The sequence below is a fragment of the Eschrichtius robustus genome, chromosome 8, assembly GCF_028021215.1.
Source record: "Eschrichtius robustus isolate mEscRob2 chromosome 8, mEscRob2.pri, whole genome shotgun sequence".
NCBI lineage: Eukaryota > Metazoa > Chordata > Mammalia > Artiodactyla > Eschrichtiidae > Eschrichtius > Eschrichtius robustus.
The window spans coordinates 62,028,013-62,048,475 of NC_090831.1; the positions used below are offsets into that span (position 1 = coordinate 62,028,013).

At 33.4% G+C, this 20,463-nt stretch overlaps 1 protein-coding gene across 10 annotated transcripts in view; it reads left to right on the top strand.

The window, feature by feature from the left end:
- DGKB (diacylglycerol kinase beta) overlaps nt 1-20,463 on the top strand; it is an 804,767-nt gene that overhangs the window by 381,036 nt on the left and 403,268 nt on the right. For all 10 annotated transcript variants that reach the window (XM_068550569.1, XM_068550571.1, XM_068550570.1 and 7 more), the window contains 3 exons: nt 10,203-10,288; nt 11,750-11,839; nt 17,408-17,568. In XM_068550569.1, coding sequence (XP_068406670.1) covers nt 10,203-10,288; nt 11,750-11,839; nt 17,408-17,568 — 337 coding nt within the window. The remainder of the gene's footprint in view (nt 1-10,202; nt 10,289-11,749; nt 11,840-17,407; nt 17,569-20,463) is intronic.

Consider the following 20,463-nt stretch of genomic DNA (forward strand, 5'->3'; position numbering starts at 1 on the left):
TGTGTTATAATTTAGATTCCACATATAAGTGATATCGTATGGTATTCGTCTTTCTCTTTCTGACTTACCTCATTTAGTATGAGAATCTGTAGGCGCATCCATGTTGCTGCGAATGACATTATCTCATTCTTTTTTATGGTGGAGTGTATTCCATTGTATATATGTGCCACATCTTCTTTATGCATTCCTCCGTCGATGCACCTTTAGGTTGTTTCCATGTCTTGGCTATTGTAAATAGTGCTGCTATAAACATAGGGGTGCATGTATCTTTTCAAATTATAGTTTTGTCCAGATATATGCCCAGGAGTGGGATTGCTGAATCATATGGCAATTCTATTTTTAGTTTTTTGAGGTACTTGCATACTGTTTTCCACAGTGGCTGTACCACTTTACATTCCCACCAACAGTGTAGGAGGGTTCCCTTTTCTCCACTCTCTCTCCAGCATTTTTGTTTTATATTGGAGTGTAGTTTTTTTACAATGTTGTGTTAGTTTCAAATGTACAACAAAGTGCTTCAGTTATACATATACATATATCTATGCTTTTTCAGATTCTTTTCCCATATAGGTTATTACAGAGTATTGAGTAGAGTTCCCTGTGCTATACAGTAGGTCCTTGTTGATTATCTATTTTATATATAGTAGTGTGTATATATTAATCTCAACCTCCTAATTTATCCATCCCCCCACACCTTTCCCCTTTGGTAACCATAAGTTTGTTTTCTAAGTCTGTGAGTCTGTTTCTGTTTTACAAGTAAGTTTATTCATATCATTTATTTTAGATTCCGCATATAAGTAATACCATATGATATTTGTCTTTGTCTGACTTACTTCACTTAGTATGATAATCTCTAGGTCCATCCATGTTGCTGCAAAAGTCATTATTTCATTCTTCTTTATGGCTGAGTAATATTCTATTGTATATATGTACCATATCTTCTTTATCTATTCCTCTGTCAATGGACATTTAGGTTGCTTTCATGTCTTGGCTATTGTAAATATTGCGCAGTGAACATTGGGATGCAGGTATCTTTCCAAATTATGGTTTTCTCTGGATATATGCCCAGGAGTGGGATTGCTGGATCATATAGTAGCACTGTTTTTAGTTGTTTAAGGAACCTTATGGTTTCGTTTGCTTCAACACAACTCTATGTTCCTTCTTCTTATTCTCTTTTCATGATTTTGATCATCAAGTGTACACGGATTGCTTCCGACCATCTTCTTCCATCTCAGATTTCTCTGTCCATGTAGGTTTATTTGACTACTTAGTCTACATTTCCATGTTAACGTCCCATAGGTATCTCAAATTTCACATTCTAATACTAAACTCATTTTCTCACCCTTTTCTAAACCTGTTCACTAGCTTTATTCACTAACTTGATGAATGGAAAGACCATTCACTTTCCCATCCCCTCTGACAATGCATTTATTCTCCTCTAGTTATTCTGCATTAACTGCATTAACTGTTTCAAAACATCCCATAGCAATGTGAATCAGATGTTTTCTTGTCTGCCTTCTCAATTAAGATACTTGATGGCAAGGACTCTTGTCTTGCTTTTGAGTCTCTGGACTCTAACGCTGTTCCTGATACACAGTTGTAGTTAATAAATGCGTATTAAGTAAGTGAATTGATGCAAGTGCTATACCATTCATAAAATTACTTTTCTAGGTATATGGATTTTCCATGAAATGTATCTCTCTTTCTTAGGCATAGCTATTTTTTTTGTATTTGATTCTAGTCAAAGTAATTTTTTTTTAATAGATGTGTAGATGTATTTCCTAATTCAAAATAACTTCTTACTTCACATTCTAAAGTTAACTTGGTGGAATGATCTGATGCATATAAAATAAAACTCACTAAGTATTCCTTTGTTTATATATATTCACTCAAAAATGACTTGAAAGCATTTGATACTCATTTTAACACATTATTTTTCCAATAATTACGTGCACCAGTCAAAAAAGGAACAAATATTTGGATTACTTTACAGAGCTTATTTACTGACTTCTTTCTATTTTGTATTACACTAGGGAGAATAATGAAGTTATTTAATGACATAACATCATAGGTTTCCCAGGAGTAAATATTCACTCATTTTCTGTCTCTCATCTTTTGTCATTTTTCTCTGCCTCTCTCCATTTTTCTTCTAAAATACACATACGCGTACGAGATGTTTTTGAGATTTCCAGAGATAATGAAATTAATGTTTCAATTATTAATGGCTCATTGGGATATATATTTTCTCAAATACTCTGAAAGTTTTTCTGAATATGATGAGAACAGCATTAAATTTTATTGGGTTCATAATGATGAGTCCAAATAACATTTTGTTTATAACCATTCCACTTGTTTACATTAAATGCCCCCCCAAAACAGTATAAATTCATCTTTCATACAATATCCTCAAAAGACTAGCCAAATTTGTTGAAACAGGTGAACTTCCTTATTTACCTAAACTTTGTAATTTATTGGTAAAATAGATACGAGATGGCAGGACATAGTTATAATTAGTTTTACTTTAAGCTGAAATGATGGGGAAGGTACATTACAGTTGATGAGTTGTCACTTTGAAGCTGACATTATCAAAATCCACAGAAAAAGATGGCATATACCCCCCCCCCCTTTTTAAATATATAGCATAGAGAGACTTTGAGGGACATAGTTGCTTCATGCATAGATTTTGTCAGATTGGCTGCAGCAGCAGTAATAATATCAATGACACCAAGGTATGTATAGATACAGTTTGGGTATTAGAAAACGAGTTGGAAGGTATTAAGAACTGATTTTCTAGACCAAAAAAAAAAAAGTTTATAAAACAATAGCAACATCACAGACCAGAAAATTCTGCCTGATTTTAGTGAGACAGTTGTGAAGCCATCTAATCCTATAACTGTAAGAATAATATATAACTGTGTACATACAGGTATGACTATGAATTGAGCTGAATAATAAGAGATAAGTATGCTGTATCTGGCTCAAAATGTTTAAATCAAAATGCAGACCTTTCTTAAGGCAAGCTCTTTAAGTAAACTATTATTTCTAAACAAAGAGGAGGAAGAAGAAGAGGAAGAGAGTTGATGACATATGATAAAATCATTTTTGATCCTTCAACCTTGTGTTTCTTTAATACAAATGAATGAATATGTACAATTAAATGAGCATTCACTCTGGAGTATTATGCTAACAGTATTTATCAATCGCACATTGGTTTCCTTTAAGTATCAAAGAATATAACTTTATAACATATAATGTACAATATGTACACTCTTTAGTAGCCATACATTTATTATATTTATATGCTCAATCTGATACATCAAAATTAGATATAAATGGCAGGTATCACTTATTTTCCTTGAATAATAAAATGTGCTATTGGAATAAAAAGAAATTCCTACACATTGTCATTTAAGAAATGTCGTTATAAGACACTTTCCAAGATAATGGAATCAGTACTGCAGTTTTTCTTCTGTCTTAACGAGTTGCTCTAGCGTACTTGTTAGATACTATTGTCAGGCACTAATTTTTCTGTATCAGTTTTATCCTAAAACTTATTTAAAATGGAAAGTAGACTTCTGAATCTTGGATGAAATATTTTGATTTGCTTTTAGTGGTATTAAGCATTATAATCTTACCACCCACTCTTTTTTAGTGTGTGCTATAGTGGTGGCTGTTGAGCATATGTGATAAGAAGGCATTGGACACAGAGCTACTAAACACACATTAACATAGGTTCTTTTTTCAAATTTAGCTATCATGGATAAATTAAAAAACTCTCTAGGAGAACCAGTGCTATAATTACAAACACTGAAGACTCAAGAATCATTATCTGCTTTAACAATCGTTTTAATTTTTTAAAATTTCCATAAAATGGCAAAAATAAATTCAGGAGCCATGAATGATTATTTCATTACAAAATGTTCATACCTACTAGTTCTTCAAGTGAAATGTTGAAATTGTTAGGTGAAACGTGTAGTATACAGTACTAAAGTTTCCGCAAAGGGGAGTCTTTTCAGACACTCCACATGCCTTCATCTTCCCCATCGTTAGGATGACTTATGAAGTGGGAGCCTCACATCTGCTGGTCTTTGCAGCGTAATGAATGAAAAGTCAATGGTCACATAAAGCCCTGCATTTTGACTCTTTCCACGTCTCTTGCGTTTGTTTGTTCTCAATCAGAGCTGTTTTCCTCTGAACTTACTGTCCCCAGTGCCATAAATAGGTCTCCTAATAGTATCAGCTTGGAGGTAGAACTCTCATCACTGCCCATCCAGCTTTGCTTGCTAGAAAATTCTCTTGCTGACTATTTTGCCAGAATGCTGTGGGTGGGAGAGGTGGTAAAATAGAGGAGTGGCAATCTGACCTATGAAATATGTTTACTACTTTTAATAAAGATAAAATAATTAAATTAATAATAACCTCTGGATAGTACAATGCAGTTTACGTACGCCCTTTGTTTATTCCTTAAAACAGCCCAACAAAGTAGGTGGTATTAATTTAATTTTAAAGATAAGGAAACTGAAGCTCATAATGATTAAATAATTATCCAAGGCTACTATTCAAGGAATGAATGACTCTCCAGGGAAAACTGCATGGATGCAGTGGATTAAGAAGTTAAGATAGAGAAGTCCATTTTTCAATCCATTTAGCAATCAACTTACAGAGAGTAAGCTGATCTGACAGTCACATGGGGTTTATGTTTGGGGTTAGGATGCTGCTGAAGAACCAAAGATGACAATTTTAAAAGAAAACAGATGAAACATCATCATGGATGGAAGAGCAATGGTGAGTCATGTGGATGGTTAGGCTTTCACCAGAAACAACTATGGTAAACTTTTCAGCTCTGTGATAAACTTTTCAGCTTCTGGCATAATTTGAAAAGCTTTTGTAGGGTTCAGTGACAAGGTCTTTGAAAACTTAGGAGATAGACAAATTAAAGCCGAAATGTAATTGGTAAAAACTGATTTAGAAAGAATTAGAAAATAGGATCTTTTTCAGTAATAACTAAAGGAATTGAAACAATTATTTAATACCTCTTAATTTAAAAAAAAAAGAAATCAAAGACTCACTAGAAATTGGATAGTTGATACGCAAGTGCTACCAGTTTTAAGGAACTTCCAAAATTATATAGATGCCTCCAAAAACTGGAAAATCAGGGCATATTCTACAATTCATTTTATGAGACAGAAAAATTTTGATAAAAAGTTAGACAGGTGGTATGAAGAAGAAAAATAGTAAGTCTATTGTGTTCATGAATGTAGACGAAAAACTTCTAAACAAAATGTTAGCAAAGCAAAACCAATTCTCTATAACAATATTAATAAACAGTGTCCAGTTTGGGTATATGAAAGTATTATAAGAATATTTTAATAATGCAGAAATATGTAAGTGTATATGCCCACATTACCAATGAAATGAAATCATCTCAATATCTCACAAGGTGCAGAGAATATTAACATTGATTCATAATAAAAATTCTATATAACAGAAATAGAAGAAAACTTTATTAACTGTATGAAAGGTGTCACTCAAAAAAGAAAAGAAAATCCGTACAACAAACATCATCCTAATTTGGGAAATTCTGGAAGTATTCCATTTAAATTCAGGGACAAGATATGGATATTCTGTATAAATACTCTAATTCAATAAAGTATTGACGCTCTGGCCGGCACAATAAGCCAGGGAGAGAAATAACAATTATAAGGATTGAAGATCACTAATAGTACCATTGTTATTAGCATATGATACAGTTGTTTACATAGAAATCCAAATGAATCTACAAACATAATATAGGCAATAGAAAAGAGGAGTAATGTGGCTGTTTGTAAGATCAATATATAAAAGTCAAATATATTTATATATACCAGCAACAAAAACATTAATTTTAATAAACAATTTAAAAATTTAAGATACCAACATAAACTTTAAAACAACCAAGAATATATTTAACAATGACCTGCAAGCAAAAAAATGTTGTAATTTATTTAAGGATATTAAAGAATATCTAAGCTGATTGAAAAATCCTATATTCATGGATGAGGAATTAACACCATATAGATGTTATTTCTCCTAAAATTGATCAATAGACTTCATGTAATGCAATTTTTTTAAACATTTATTATTTTTTTGTGTGTGTTTTTATTTTCACCCTTATGGGATATGACAAGTTAAATTTAATATGTATACAGTAAAGCAAAGAAAAAAATAATAGCTAAGATTTCATGTTCAATGAGACATAGATTAACTATAAAGCTATAGTGTTGTAAGAGTCTGGTACTGATTCAGAGATGGACAAATTCATGAATAAAATAGAACAGAGTCTAAAAAGAAAAATACCCACATATGGAAATTTGATTTATAATGGATTTGCATGATAGAAAACTGAATTATCCAAAACATGAAAAGATGGATTTAAAAATGAAAAGAAAAATTGTTGCACAACACCCAAAAGGAGACGAGAAAGGGAGGAATGGAGAAAGAGAAAGGGAGGGCAGAGGGATGAAAGAAGGCAGTGAAGAAGGGAAAAGAAGAAAGGGATCACTACTAGACAGAACCACTCTAGAATATTGTGGATATTTTATATATATTATATATTCTATTCTATTCCAATAACTCACACCATCCTACCTTACATCACCACATAAAATTTCTATGTCAAAATTAAAACTAAGGGGCTTCCCTGGTGACACAGTGGTTAAGATTCCACCTGCCAATGCAGGGGACACGGGTTCAAGCCCTGGTCTGGGAAGATCCCACATGCCGCGGAGCAACTAAGCCCGCGCACCACAACTACTGAGCCTGCACTCTAGAACCCGCGAGCCACAACTACTGAGCCCATGTGCCACAACTACTGAAGTCCGCATGCCTAGAGCCCATGCTCTGCAACAAGAGAAGCCGCCTCAATGAGAAGCCCATGCACCGCAACGAAGAGTAGCCCCCGCTCGCCACAACTAGAGAAGCCCGCGTGCAGCAACGAAGACCCAACGCAGCCAAAAATAAAATAAATAATTTTTTTTAAAATTAAAACTGAAATTTTAGGAGAGTAAATGTGAATTTTCTTCTGTCCACTGAGGAAACATTGTTTCTTACACAAAGCAAGCTAAAGTGCTAGCCATTTATCAAAAGATTGATAAACTTGAATACATTAAAACTAAAATGTTACTTGTTAAAATATACATTAAGGAAAGTAAAAGAAAAAAACTTTAAACCTATAGGAAGTAATTGCCAAAAAAAAAAATTAAAAAAACCCAAAAGGATTAAAATCAAGAAGTAAAGAATTTTTACAAATCAACAAGTAAAAAAGGAGTAGAGAAAAGATATGAAAAGGCATTTCACAAACGAGGAAACACATAAAATTAACAAGTATGACATTACAAGTGTTAGGATGGGCTCAGCACAGTTTTTTTCCACATTTTTTTTTTTTTTTAATTTATTTTTGGCTGTGTTGGTTCTTCGTTTCTGTGCGAGGGCTTTCTCTAGTTGTGGCAAGTGGGAGCCACTCTTCATCGCGGCGCGCGGGCCTCTCACTGTCGCGGCCTCTCCCGTTGCAGAGCACAGGCTCCAGACGCGCAGGCTCAGTAGTTGTGGCTCACGGGCTTAGTTGCTCCACGGCATGTGGGATCTTCCCAGACCAGGGCTCGAACCCGTGTCCCCTGCATTGACAGGCGGATTCTTAACCACTGCGCCACCAGGGAAGCCCTCCACCTTGTTTTGCATACATACTTTGGTACAACTTCTATAGGAAACAGTTTGGCATGATCTTGTAAAGTTGCAAAAGTGGTCACTGTCCATGAGCACTAGAAAATATGTCCAGTAATGCATTTTTTATGAGAACATAAAGCTAATCAATCCAAATATCCATTGTATGGATTTTAAAAAGCATATCCACATAAATGGTATTAAACACAGCAGTAGAAATAAAATAACTCTTCAACTACACGTGGATGGAAATTCACCTGCTACATGGAGGAATGTTAGTAACAATGCTGAGATGAAAAAGCAACATACAAACAATGTTGTTTATGGCATACACATGATAACCTGAAATTCAGAATAGTGGTCACCTTTGTTAACGAGGAAGGGGGTGCTATAGGGAAAGAACGCAAGTATATGTAAGTTATTAGGAATATTCTACTCTCTGGGTTGGGCAACTGGTATGTAGGTGTTTATTATATTGCTTATATAACAGCAAACTAACCAGTGATAGTCTGGAAGAAAATATTTCAACATGTCTAACGAAAGGTAAATGCCCACAATACAATGCATGAGGAAATACAGGAAAATTTCATGTTCTAAATATTTGTGGCTCTTAGTATCAGGGGATGGGATTTTAGTTGATTTGTTTACATTTCTATTATATTTGCACACTGTTTGTATTACATTAACCAAATGGTTTTTTCTAATGATGCTAATTTAAATAAGAATATCACTCATAATACTTAGAGTTTATAAGATAATAAAATACAACTTATGGAAAAGAAGGACAAGGCTTTAAAGATGCAGTTCACAAAGGAGGTCACACATCTGTAAACCTACAAAAATATGTTCAACCCACTAGTAAACAGGCATGTGATTATGCAATAACAGCACCATGGTATTTTTCACTTATTGAAGAAACATCATAAAGTTGTTTATATGTAGTGTTTTGGAGTTTCAAGGAAGTGGGCCCTTACATTTTCTACAGTGGGTGCCATTCAGAGGGTATCATAATGTTGTAGTGGAATATTTCCCTTATAGAAGATTAGCTTTCAGAACATAATGCACTTGTTCACATAAATGTATTCAAATAATGTTAACTACAATACCTGTTTTTTTGTGATAGTGAAACACTAAAGAGTTTAAAAGTACATGAAATTACTTATTTAATCATAGAATATACACCCTATTTAATACAGTCACTTATAATAAATCTTTATATATACACTGACACAGAAAGATCTCTGACATTTTTAAGTCAAAAAATGCACACGGGTAAATTTAAAGGATGTATAGCATAATCCCATTTATGTTAAAAACGTGTGCGATAAAATTTACATGTGTACATTTATATATGTAATCCTATAGAAAATTTTCTTGCGGTATTCGCAGGGGATGGGTTCCAGGACTCTCTAGATACCGAAGTCCACAGATGATCTAAGTCCCTTATATAAAAAGACATAGTGTTTGCGCATACTTTAAATCGTCTTTAGGTTACTACAGTACGTAATAAAATGTAAATACTATGTAAATAGGTGTAAATACAATATAAATTGCTTTGTAAATATATAGTTGCGGCTCACCAAATTCGAGTTTTGCTTTTTGAAACTTTCTGGATTTTTTTTTAAGATTTTCGATCCCTGGTTGGTTGAATCTGCAGATGTGGAACTTGTAGATAGGGAGGGCCAACTGTATTATACTGTTACCATTGGGGCAAGAAAGGTGAAGAGACACATTCTAAATATTCTGTCCTATTTCAATTCTTTTTTTTTTTTTTTTTTGCAAGAAAATAGGCATGTATGATTGTATAATACATGTGCATTACCTGCCTTTGTAATTTTCCCCAAGGTAGGTTGCATTAATAAGCACACTGCATGCAGTAGCAGCAGAAGCAGTGGACATTTATCACAGCTGACCCCGCAATTAGTCTTGAGTATTCCTGGGTGGCAAACACTGCCAACCAGGTCAAAAGACAGGGGGAAGCCTGGCTTCTAGTTGCAGATTCAGTCAGAAGGAAACACTGAATACAGTTGGCTAAAACCTCATATACAGCCTGATCAATTTCTCCCAGTAATGGAGAAGGCAGAAAACTCTCAAAGACATATTTACTGACCTATTGGTCACATTTATGTAATTATTCAAAAAAATTGTTTATCAATAAAAATTAGTAAATGAAACAATTTTGTATATGTCACTCTGCATTATGTGAACTGCATACCGCATATGGGAGTATATCTTAGTGAAAATTATTATAATTTATTAACTTTATTTTTTTAACTTTAGAGTTGATAAAAGAAAAAATATATTTATTATAGAATATAGAGTTTATAATGACAATGTTTAACTTAGGACATGTTAATACTTTTATTTTAGAATTTCATTCTACATAAGAATTTAATGTTTTTCAATAAAATCAAAATCTTTCATTAGATGAAATGCTAAATATACAAAACTAAAAATGTCCTAATTTTGAAATATCAATCATGTGCCATAACATGCTTATTTTTCAGGTTAAACTTTTTCCGTGATGTTCCTGATTTCAGAGTGTTAGCCTGCGGTGGAGATGGAACTGTGGGGTGGATTTTGGACTGCATAGGTAATGAAGACACACATTTAACGTAGCTGGGGTGAGAGTGGTAACCTTAAATTCTGTGTATTTTGTTTGTTTATTTAATGCATCCATATCTTTGGATGTGGATGCATTAAATAAACAAAATACATAGTGATACACTTAGACATCTGGAATGTTACACACTGTTTACTGGCTTAATTTATTCTTCTATATTTGAAATTTTTAACTGACAAAAAAATTTACAAGTAACTAGAAATCCTTCTTTTCTCATTCATTTCTCTTGGAATTTAATAAGCCCTCAAATATTTCTGGATCTGCATTGACCAATCTTTTTTAAAAATAGGCCTCTTCATAAAAAGGAAAGATTGATTCAAAAGAAGTTTTACTATCTATATATATTGAAGCAAACTTTTATTTAGTCAATGCAGTTGAGAATATTCTACCTTTTCATACCCTCAAAAATATTCAAATTAAAAATGAATACATATTGTCAGCACACTTTTGGTAAGCATATAATGACTTTAATCTAACATATTTTTAAAAAAGGAAAAACAGGGAAAATTGTATTCTTTGGCCTTCCAATAAACAATGTCAGTAGTATTAATATATTTAAGGAGAAAACCAGAGTTCAAGAACTGCAAAAATTAAGGAGTTGCTTGAACAATGTCTGAGAACTTGTAAGAATTTTAGTGAAAACAGGAGGATATTGTTGGTTTGCATTAGCCCTCAAAATCTAAGCCTTGGTTAGTACATTGTGGCACATCCCTACATAATCTATTCCCTCCCCATTCCTACACACCCACATATGCTTACTTTGAAGGGCTGAGAAGGGAGAAAAATAAAGAAAAGTAATATATGTTTGTGAGATTTGCTCAGTGATTCAAACAAAAGCATGTGGAATTTCAGTGGCAAATGTCTTTACTGGACTCAAACACTATGTTGTATAATGTTGAACCTCAAACAAAACCTGGTAACCTTTTACGTCGTTGACTCTGACACAGAACAGCACAACCATTGTTAGCGTTTTAGTAACTTTTAGAATTCCACTATTTTCAAAATATTTTATTCCTTAAAGTGTTCCTCGAGTTGATGTTGCGAGGGACTTTTTAAAGGAAGCTACTTCTCCACTCTGCTTATGTCCTTGTATGAATATTCCTGTGTTGCATATAACTGCATCCTTGAGAATTTCAAAGGAGTTAATTCAGACTTGCTACAATTTTTAACTGAATTAACATATTTAAAAGGCTTTCCTCATGCATAAGTCTTGAAAATTCCTGTCACTGTGAATTTTGGTATTTATTTGTTTTATAAATTGCTAGAAATACATACAAATTAATCAATTTATAATTGTATATAACTATAAAATAGAACGTTTTATGTTTATAAGTACCTGGTGGAATGCCTTCCATGCCAAGCTGTGTTTTTTTCATTGTTGTTCTGTCTGTGATCAAAAATTTATTTTATTTCAATTTTTCAATTCTACAGAAAAGGCAAATGTAGTCAAGCATCCTCCAGTGGCTATTCTGCCTCTCGGGACCGGCAATGATCTAGCAAGATGCCTGCGATGGGGAGGAGGTAAAATAGCTAAAACAACAACAAAAATCTTAAAAAACAGAGATATAGTACAGAGCACCCTTCCCCAAAAAACTAAATCCAGCATTTCTTCACTGCATGACAGCTGCCATGTGATTTCAGCAAACGTAATTGCTGTCAAATATGTAGTATAATTTTGAACAATAGTCTAGGGTAGAGAAACAAATAGTGGACCAAGAGTTAGACTGAGTGCTAATTATATACTTGATGGGGCAGGCAAGCTTCCAACCCTCTTTGGTTTTGGGGTTTCCAATTTAAGAAATGAGATAAGCATGGGTTAACTCTAAAATAATGTTCAGATTTGTAATCTCTGAGTGTGTGAGAAAAATCACAAACAAAGGAAGAAAATTGAAAGGCTAACAAATGACTTGTCCAGGAGTAAGTACAAGAGGTAACACATTTTCTGAGACCCACTCTGCACCAGGTGGTCTGTTCTGCACTTGGGGTACAGGGTTAAGAATAGAAAGAAAACAATATCTGCTTTCAAAGGGGCCTTAAATTCTAGTGGAACATGAAGTCATGTGTAAATTGTGAGACTTCCTACTGACAAGTAAGATGATGATCAACATAATGAACGACCTCACCTAGGAACTGACGAGGTGACATAAGAAGAATCCTAATAGGTGGATAATGACAGAGCCATATAGAACTGGGGGTGGATGTTATAGGCAGAGGGAACATCAAGTCCAAAGGCCCAGAGATACAAAGGCATTTGACATACTGAAGGAACTGAAAATGGAATAGTGTAGATGGAACAGGTGAGTAAGGGGAGAATATTTCAAGATGAGATCTTAAAATAATTTGAAGTGTCATTAACAGGCTAAACTTACCTGAAGATATCAAAGAAAAGAAAACCATATTTTGCTAAAGAAACAAGAACCTAATCCTAAATATTTTTAGCATCTAAACTCAGAGAAGTTTGAAAAGTGTCTACTAAGACAGTGTAAATCAGAAGCCCTTGGGGAGCTTGTTAAAAATATAGTGGACTGACCTTACTTCAAATATGCTAAATGGAAATCTCTAGAGATGGGGCCCGGGCAGCTGATTTTTCTTTTTTAAGCAAACTCCCTAAGTAACTTGATTTACAACAAAATTTGAGAAGAATTGTTCCATGAATACCTGGGCAACTTGTGAACTCTAAGATGTATATACATATATTTGTGTATTTGACAGGATTTGAAACCAAGTTAAAAACATGGTATATGATATATTTGTAACTTTCATTAAAGATATAACTTAGTAGACGAATATTATAAAATACTGAGTTAAATTGTATAGAATCTAAGGATAGATATAGACAGATAGATAGATAGATAGAATGAACCATTGCTTACGAGATGCTCATATTTGCCAGTGTTAATATATGTGTATTGATTAAAAGGAAGAGAATCATGCATGCGGCTTCTTACGTATTCCTCTGGAAATATTTTTGATATTTGAAAATTAATAATTTTATTTTGGTTTCAAGCTGGCAAGTGACTTAAATCTCAAAATTGATATAGAAGTTCCATTCAGGGCATCCTCTAATTATTTCCTTATAAACAGTTTTAAAGATATTCTTATCAGTGGCCAAAGACACATGGATTATAGTATATGTCAAAGTGTATATTGATGATGAACTCTTTGTGCATGTCTAGCATGTGCTGGCACTGTTCTAGGTGGTGGATATTAAATGAGAAAATAAATAAAGGGTTCTTACCCTTTTGGAGGTTACATTTTCATTGAGTACACAGACAATAAATCACTGAATAATGAAATATATAATTACAAAATAAGGTCAAGGATATGAAAGAATCAGAGTGTATTTTCAGAGAATAACCGAGGGGAACTATTCAGCTATATGGTCAAGAAGACCTCTCTGAGGAAGTAACATTTAAGCTGGATTTAAAATATGAGGAAGAAAGAGCGAGCTCTTTGTACTGAAAGGACTGAAGGAAGGCTGATGTAACTCTAAGAGGTCATGGGGCAGTGGGTAGGTATGGCCTCAGGGAGGTGAATAGGATGACATTGGAGAGATAATCAGGAGCCAGATTATGCAGGTCTTAATGGTCATGGTAAGAATTTTATGTGATTGACTTTGAAGCACACAGTGAAACTTTGGAAGAGTTTCAGAAGCAGAGTGGCACAGTGACATTTGTGTTTTCAAAATAGGTTAATTTGGGGACATAAAAGACTGTTAAGAAAATGTGGCAATGTGGGGAAGCATAGTTTTTGAAAAGAGGATTTGGATTACCATTGTATTTAGAGGATAAATGGGCTGGGCTAGGGCGGTGGTAGTACAAATGAGACAAGTGCACAGACTGACATTTTCAGGGATAGACTGATACAACTTGCCAATGGATTGGGTAGGGACTTTGGGGAAAGTGAGGTATCAAGGGGGACTGCAAGATGCCCAAGGTGAGCAATTAGGAAAATGGAGGTACGATCTGCTAGAGTTTACTAACAAAGAAACATGCTCTGGGGTGGGATTATTTCTTGTCAGGTGTCTAACTTTGAGCAAGTTGCTTAACAACTGTGTGCTTCAGACTCCTCATCAGAACTTGAAGAAAATAATGGTGTCTGCCTTGGAGGTTCTTACACCCAACTATCAAGTTGTTTCCCCAGTGTCTGGGCTGAGTCCTTCCTGTAATTATAGTAATTATCATTATGCTTAACATTTGGGAAAGAAATTACTTTATTCAACCAATAATCATTTTGTTCACGTAATATCGCTGGAATCTATTGACTGGAAGCTTAATTTTTATGAGTATATTTACATATTTTGGAAAACATAACACTGTACAAATATAAGGTGTTGTAGGGCATTTGAAAAAATACTTAATTTACATCCTCTTTGCAATTTTTCTGGCAATGATTAATCTCTCAAACAAAATTCTGAAGTTTATTGCAAGAAAAATGTTGTTTTGTGAAGAGTAAGGGGGTAGGAGGCAGAATTTTACATAGAGCACACTCTTACAAATATATGTTGTTGCTTTTCTTTATGTGATTTTAAATTTGTAAAAATTTCTGTGACATTTTAGATAGAATCAGTCATTATGATAACATCATATCATTAAAGCGAAGATAAATACTAATTACGTTTTCATTTGGTTTCTTAGCCTAGAGTGATTATAGGCTTTAAATCAAAATAATGGAAGCAAAATAGCATCATTCTTCTCTGGAACAAGCTTTGTTTGCATATTTAATAAGTTTAATTTATCTTTTTTTAAAAAAATATGATCTTATTGAGTTCAGGAATCCTATTTATAGTTATGGATCATTATTAAACAAGCTTGAGCACAGATAAATCTAAACAAGTAGGGCATAGATATTTGTTAAATGGGGAGCTACAATTTGGAATTCTTCACCTTTGCAAATTAGCACTGAACTGCAGGTATGATTCTCCAAATAGATTTATTGCCTCTCTCTTTCCATTTTTACTTGGCTAGAAGACTGATTGATACCAGCCTTTTTCATACTTAGCCATTAAAAACTTTGAGAACCTATCCAGTGCTAAAGAATTTAAGTTAATTGACCCTACTTAATCTAGCTGTATTAATTCTTTCATTAAATTCAATTCTATTATGTTGTCTCCTGGTCGGTTGCCATTCCTACATTTTTCTAGTGTTATGCTGAACAATGCTTCTGTTAACCTGAGATGTAGCTGAGGACAAGCTCAATGTTTGTTTTAGAGCATTATCATTTTACTCATATTTCTGCTGAGTGGGTTTGTATATAATACTATATATTAAATATAGTATATTTTCATACTATATTATACAATATTAGTTTAACGTATATAAATTCATTTATATCTAAAACCATCATACTTATTTTCAAACAAGAGTAGAATTTGGAGAATAGGTGAATATATTTAACTGTTTTTAATTCAATGCAATAGGGAAACATATATATATATATATATATATATATATAATTTATTTGGAGGCGTTAAAAGAAATTAAAAATTAAAAAGAAAATAAACATTGGGAGTGAGGGTGGAACTATTAAGAAACACCTGAAAAATAAGTACGCTTAATTACTATAGTCTTGTAGTTTAAACAATTCAGTGTTTTATCACTGAGTACAATTATATGTATATTATGTAAGTTCATAATTTTTGAATTATGCTATAAAATATGGTATGACATTTACTGAAATGATTTTTAATACTTTTAATGTTTATATCTGTGTAATCATTGTTTGTTGTACTCTTTGCTCTGTGTATTGAATGGTGTATAATTAGTTTTTAGACCTGTGTAAGGTAAGAAGAGATGGTAGGCTCCAAGATACGTATTCCTGGTTTCTGGCTGCTTTGCCCCTCTGATAGTTAATTCAACAAATACACCATAAATGTAATTTAATGTTGGCATATTACAGTGCCTATTCCCTTTTCTTTTAATGCAATCAGTTTTTCCAGAGTTATGTGTGCTAACACATCTAACGAGGACTCATAGCCTCTGGCATTTTCTTGTTCAACAAATAAATTATTAAAATATAGAATGAAGTTGGACACAGAAAAAAATCTATGAAAATATTGTTGCTACTCAAAATATCATTGTAAGAATGTGTATAGAGTTAGAAAGATTATTTAACTTAGTATAACATTTCAAATTCTAATGTCATCGTCAGTATTATTATATTGTTGAAAACTTTCTATTCTTTTGCCTTATATACTAAGACCTTTTATGCATTTTCTCATTTTTTTTCTCACTTAATTCTCACACCAAACCTAAGTTTTTACAGAGGAAGAAACTGTTTAGAATGCTAAAAGCAGACACTGAAGTAAATAACACAGCCAGGATTAGGCTACAGCCCTAATTAACTATAATGTTAGATACTAAAGGTACATTTAAGAGAAAGTATAATATTAAGCAACAAGTTTCTTTTCTGGCCATGGTGACTATCTATAGTAGATTTATTTAAAAATGGATTTGTTGGACATTTACTGTAGGGCACACCTGGTAAAAGGAACTTGTGGGGAGAAAAATGAAAATAACTATAGTGCACCATGCTAGCTCTGTGGTAGGGCTAGTTTTGAGAACTGTGTGCTGTGGTACTGTACAGAATCCATTATTTTGGGAGGGTGGCTTCTGGAAAAAAGTGTTATCAAATATAAAGCCTGCAGAGGGAGTAGAAACAAGGGACAAGTCTAACGTGGCATCCAGGCTTTTTACTATAGCAACTGGGTGGAGGGGAAAGTCAACTGTCTTTCGGAGGGAGAGTTCACAGGAGGATGATACCAAAGCACATCATTAATTCCACTTTGAATAAATACATTGATAAAAAGTTTTGTGAGGGGTATGCATTGGAGATGTTCATTTGGCAGTTGGCTCTACTGAGAATTTGTCCCACAGGAGCAAAATATGAGTTACAAATTAAAGCTAAAGATAAAATATTGGTATGAGTATAATAAGATTATAGTTAATTCTTCAACCTGTATTAGAATTTGCTTTAAAATGCATTATTTAGCTTTAGAATGATACACACATATTCACACGCTTAAGCATATATAATTATAGCTTTTGTTATTTGGTTATTTTTTTCTCAAGATAATTTTTTTTTCATTAGGTTATGAAGGTGAGAATCTGATGAAAATCTTAAAAGACATTGAAAACAGCACAGAAATCATGTTGGACAGGTGGAAGTTTGAAGTCATACCTAATGACAAAGATGAGAAGGGAGACCCAGTGCCTTACAGTATCATCAATAATTACTTTTCCATTGGCGTGGTAAGATTTTCCACTAACCATTCTTTTTTTACCAGTTCTGGATAATCACTGATGTAAACTCTTATACTATGAAGATTTACTGATTATAAATAATTTATTTTATCTTTGTGTCAGCAAAACACCTCTTCTAATGGGTAATAGTAAAGCTTATGAATTTATTTAAAGTCAGAGAATCAGTGATGAATTTTTCATGTGTTAAACAAAGGAAAGAAACTATATTTTATGTAATTGGCTTGACCATTTGTGTTAATAAAATGAAGCTTAGAATGGTTTATAAGGTAGTTATAAGGTTTAGAGTATAAGCTACAGTTTCACATTACTAAAAATGTGAAAACAACGCATCAAATTTTTTCTTATTTTGAAATCTACATTATAATATCATAACCTATTAGGTTTTTATTTACAGACATTATTTTAAAATTTATGGTTTAGTGTAAAGTCTAAGAAAAATGCTGCTAGTATTCTCAAGTGGTTAATAAGTCAAAAGGTTAATTTTTCACTTTCTTGAAAAATTTGAGACCGAAATTAAAATATCATTTGGCAATTTAAAGAGTTATTGAAATTTCAATCCCTAAGAAATTAATAATTTTAACAGTAATTTTACTTGTATTTATATATATTACCCAGTAATTATGAAGTCTTAAAATATATTATCTACAGCATTACATTCCATTGAACATATTTGCCCAATATTAATCTTACATCACGTCTCATTTCTCTCTTATGCACGTGCATGTGCACACATACACACACAGACACAACTAGCAAACTATAAAAAGCATTGGTTGAGTCCATGAACTTAGGAGTCAAGCTACCTTTAGCAATTTTTTTCTTCTTAGTGTGCATTCATTTGCCTGTATCATGGTAGTTATTATTTTCTCTCTCATAGTTGTAAATAATATGATTATACATTTAAAGGGCCTCATATAATGATGCATAATGAAGGCTAAATATACAATCTTTACTAATACTATGATAATGATTATTATTATTTGCAAGAAAAATGTAATGCATTTGATCCATTAAAATTCTATTTATATTTGATATGAATAACAATATTTTAACAGCTTTATTGGCAAATAACTTACACACAACCTAATTCACTCATTTTAAGTAAACCTTTTAATGATTTAATAAATCTATCCCATATTAGAGCGTTTTCATCACCAAGACAAGAACCCTCATGCCCACTTCTAGTCAATTCTGGGTCCTTCCCCCAGTTCCAAGCAAAGCTCTAATCTTTCTACCTCTAAGATTTGCCTTTTATGGATAGTTCATATAAAAGAAATAATACAATATATCGTCTTTTGCATCTAGCTTCTTTCACTTCACATAATGTTTTGAAGTTCACTTATATGAACTACATGAACACTGTATTCCTTTTATTGCTGAGTAGTAAGTATCCCGTTGTGTGGATATATCATATATTGTTTATCTCTTCACGGGTTGATGTACATTTAGATTGCTTCTGGTCTTTGGATATTACGAATAATGCCACTGTCTTGAGTCCCTATAGTTAATTTTTTATTTTGGCTACTGTATTTTTTGACTCAAGAATTTCTATTTGGTTCTTTTTTATATTTCTAGGCCTTTAATTGATATTTTCTATTTGAATAGTCATTGTTCTTACACTTTCCCTTATTGTTTAAGCATAGTTTACATTAGTTTTTTTGATCAATTTATAGTAGCTGTTTTGAAGTCTTTGTCTGCTAAGTCCAATATCTAGAGTCCATCAGAGACATTGTTTGCTTTTTCCAAAGTATGTGAAACACTTTCCCATTCCTCTGCATGTTTGCTAATTTTTTGTTGGAAACAAGAGATTTTATATAATATATTGTAACAACTGTGGATTTGCATTCTCCCATGGGGGTTATGGTTGTTCCTGTGTTTGTTTAGGGATTTCCCTCCACTAATTATATGGAGCCTTTCTCCCCTGTAGTGTATGGATATACTGATGCCTCAGTATTTTTGTTTTTGTTTTTTCTTCTTGCTTTTATATTAATCCTGGCTTCTAGGGATCATTCCTGTGTCAGCATGATTGACCAAAGTTTGTGCTTAAACACCTTGAGACAGTGCACCCCTTTGCCACTGAATCTGTATGTTCATGGGGGAACACATACAGACTGCAGGCAATTATTAATCTGATTCAGCTTTTAATATCTGCTGGCCTTTTTGTCTCTTCTGCTCATGTAGAAGGCCTGTCACTTAGCCAAAGATGTATAAATAACTATGGCCCTCTTTGGACTTTCCTGAACATATGTGCGACCTTGCACATGCATATAGCCTTTCAGACAGCCAGGAATATGTGACAACTTATCAAGGCCCATTATGGCTGTCTCATTCTCAAGATCTCCTTGAATATCTGGCTAGTTGGCTGGTTAGTTGCTTGCCTTAATCATTTTCGCAAACTGAGGCAAGCTGCTACGTTTGCCACTGAGATTACTATTATTTTGGATAACTCTGGGTCATGGAGTTTTTCCAGCTTCCACTCCAAGTCATGTTAGCTCCCCCGACAGTAAAGTTGCTTGCTTTCATAACTTGCCCCACCCTGGTAGATCTATAGTACTGATGGAGGTGGAGGGTAAGGTAGCAGCTCAAGGTTGAAACATCACAGATTGCCAGTGTTCTTCTCTTAGTTTCAGTAGTTTTTCTTGAATAAATAGTTCTCAGTTTGTTATGTGCCTTTGATCAATTTTCAGTGGTCCTCAACAGAAGTTATTTCCTTTCCATCACAGGAGACATTTGGCAGTGTTTGGACACACATTTGATAGCCATGGCTAAGAGAGGATTCCTACTGGAAGCTAGTGGGTAGAGGATAGGGATGCTGATAAACACTCCCAGTTCATAGAATAGCCCCCCAAACACACAAGGAAGAATTACATAGCTCAAAATGTC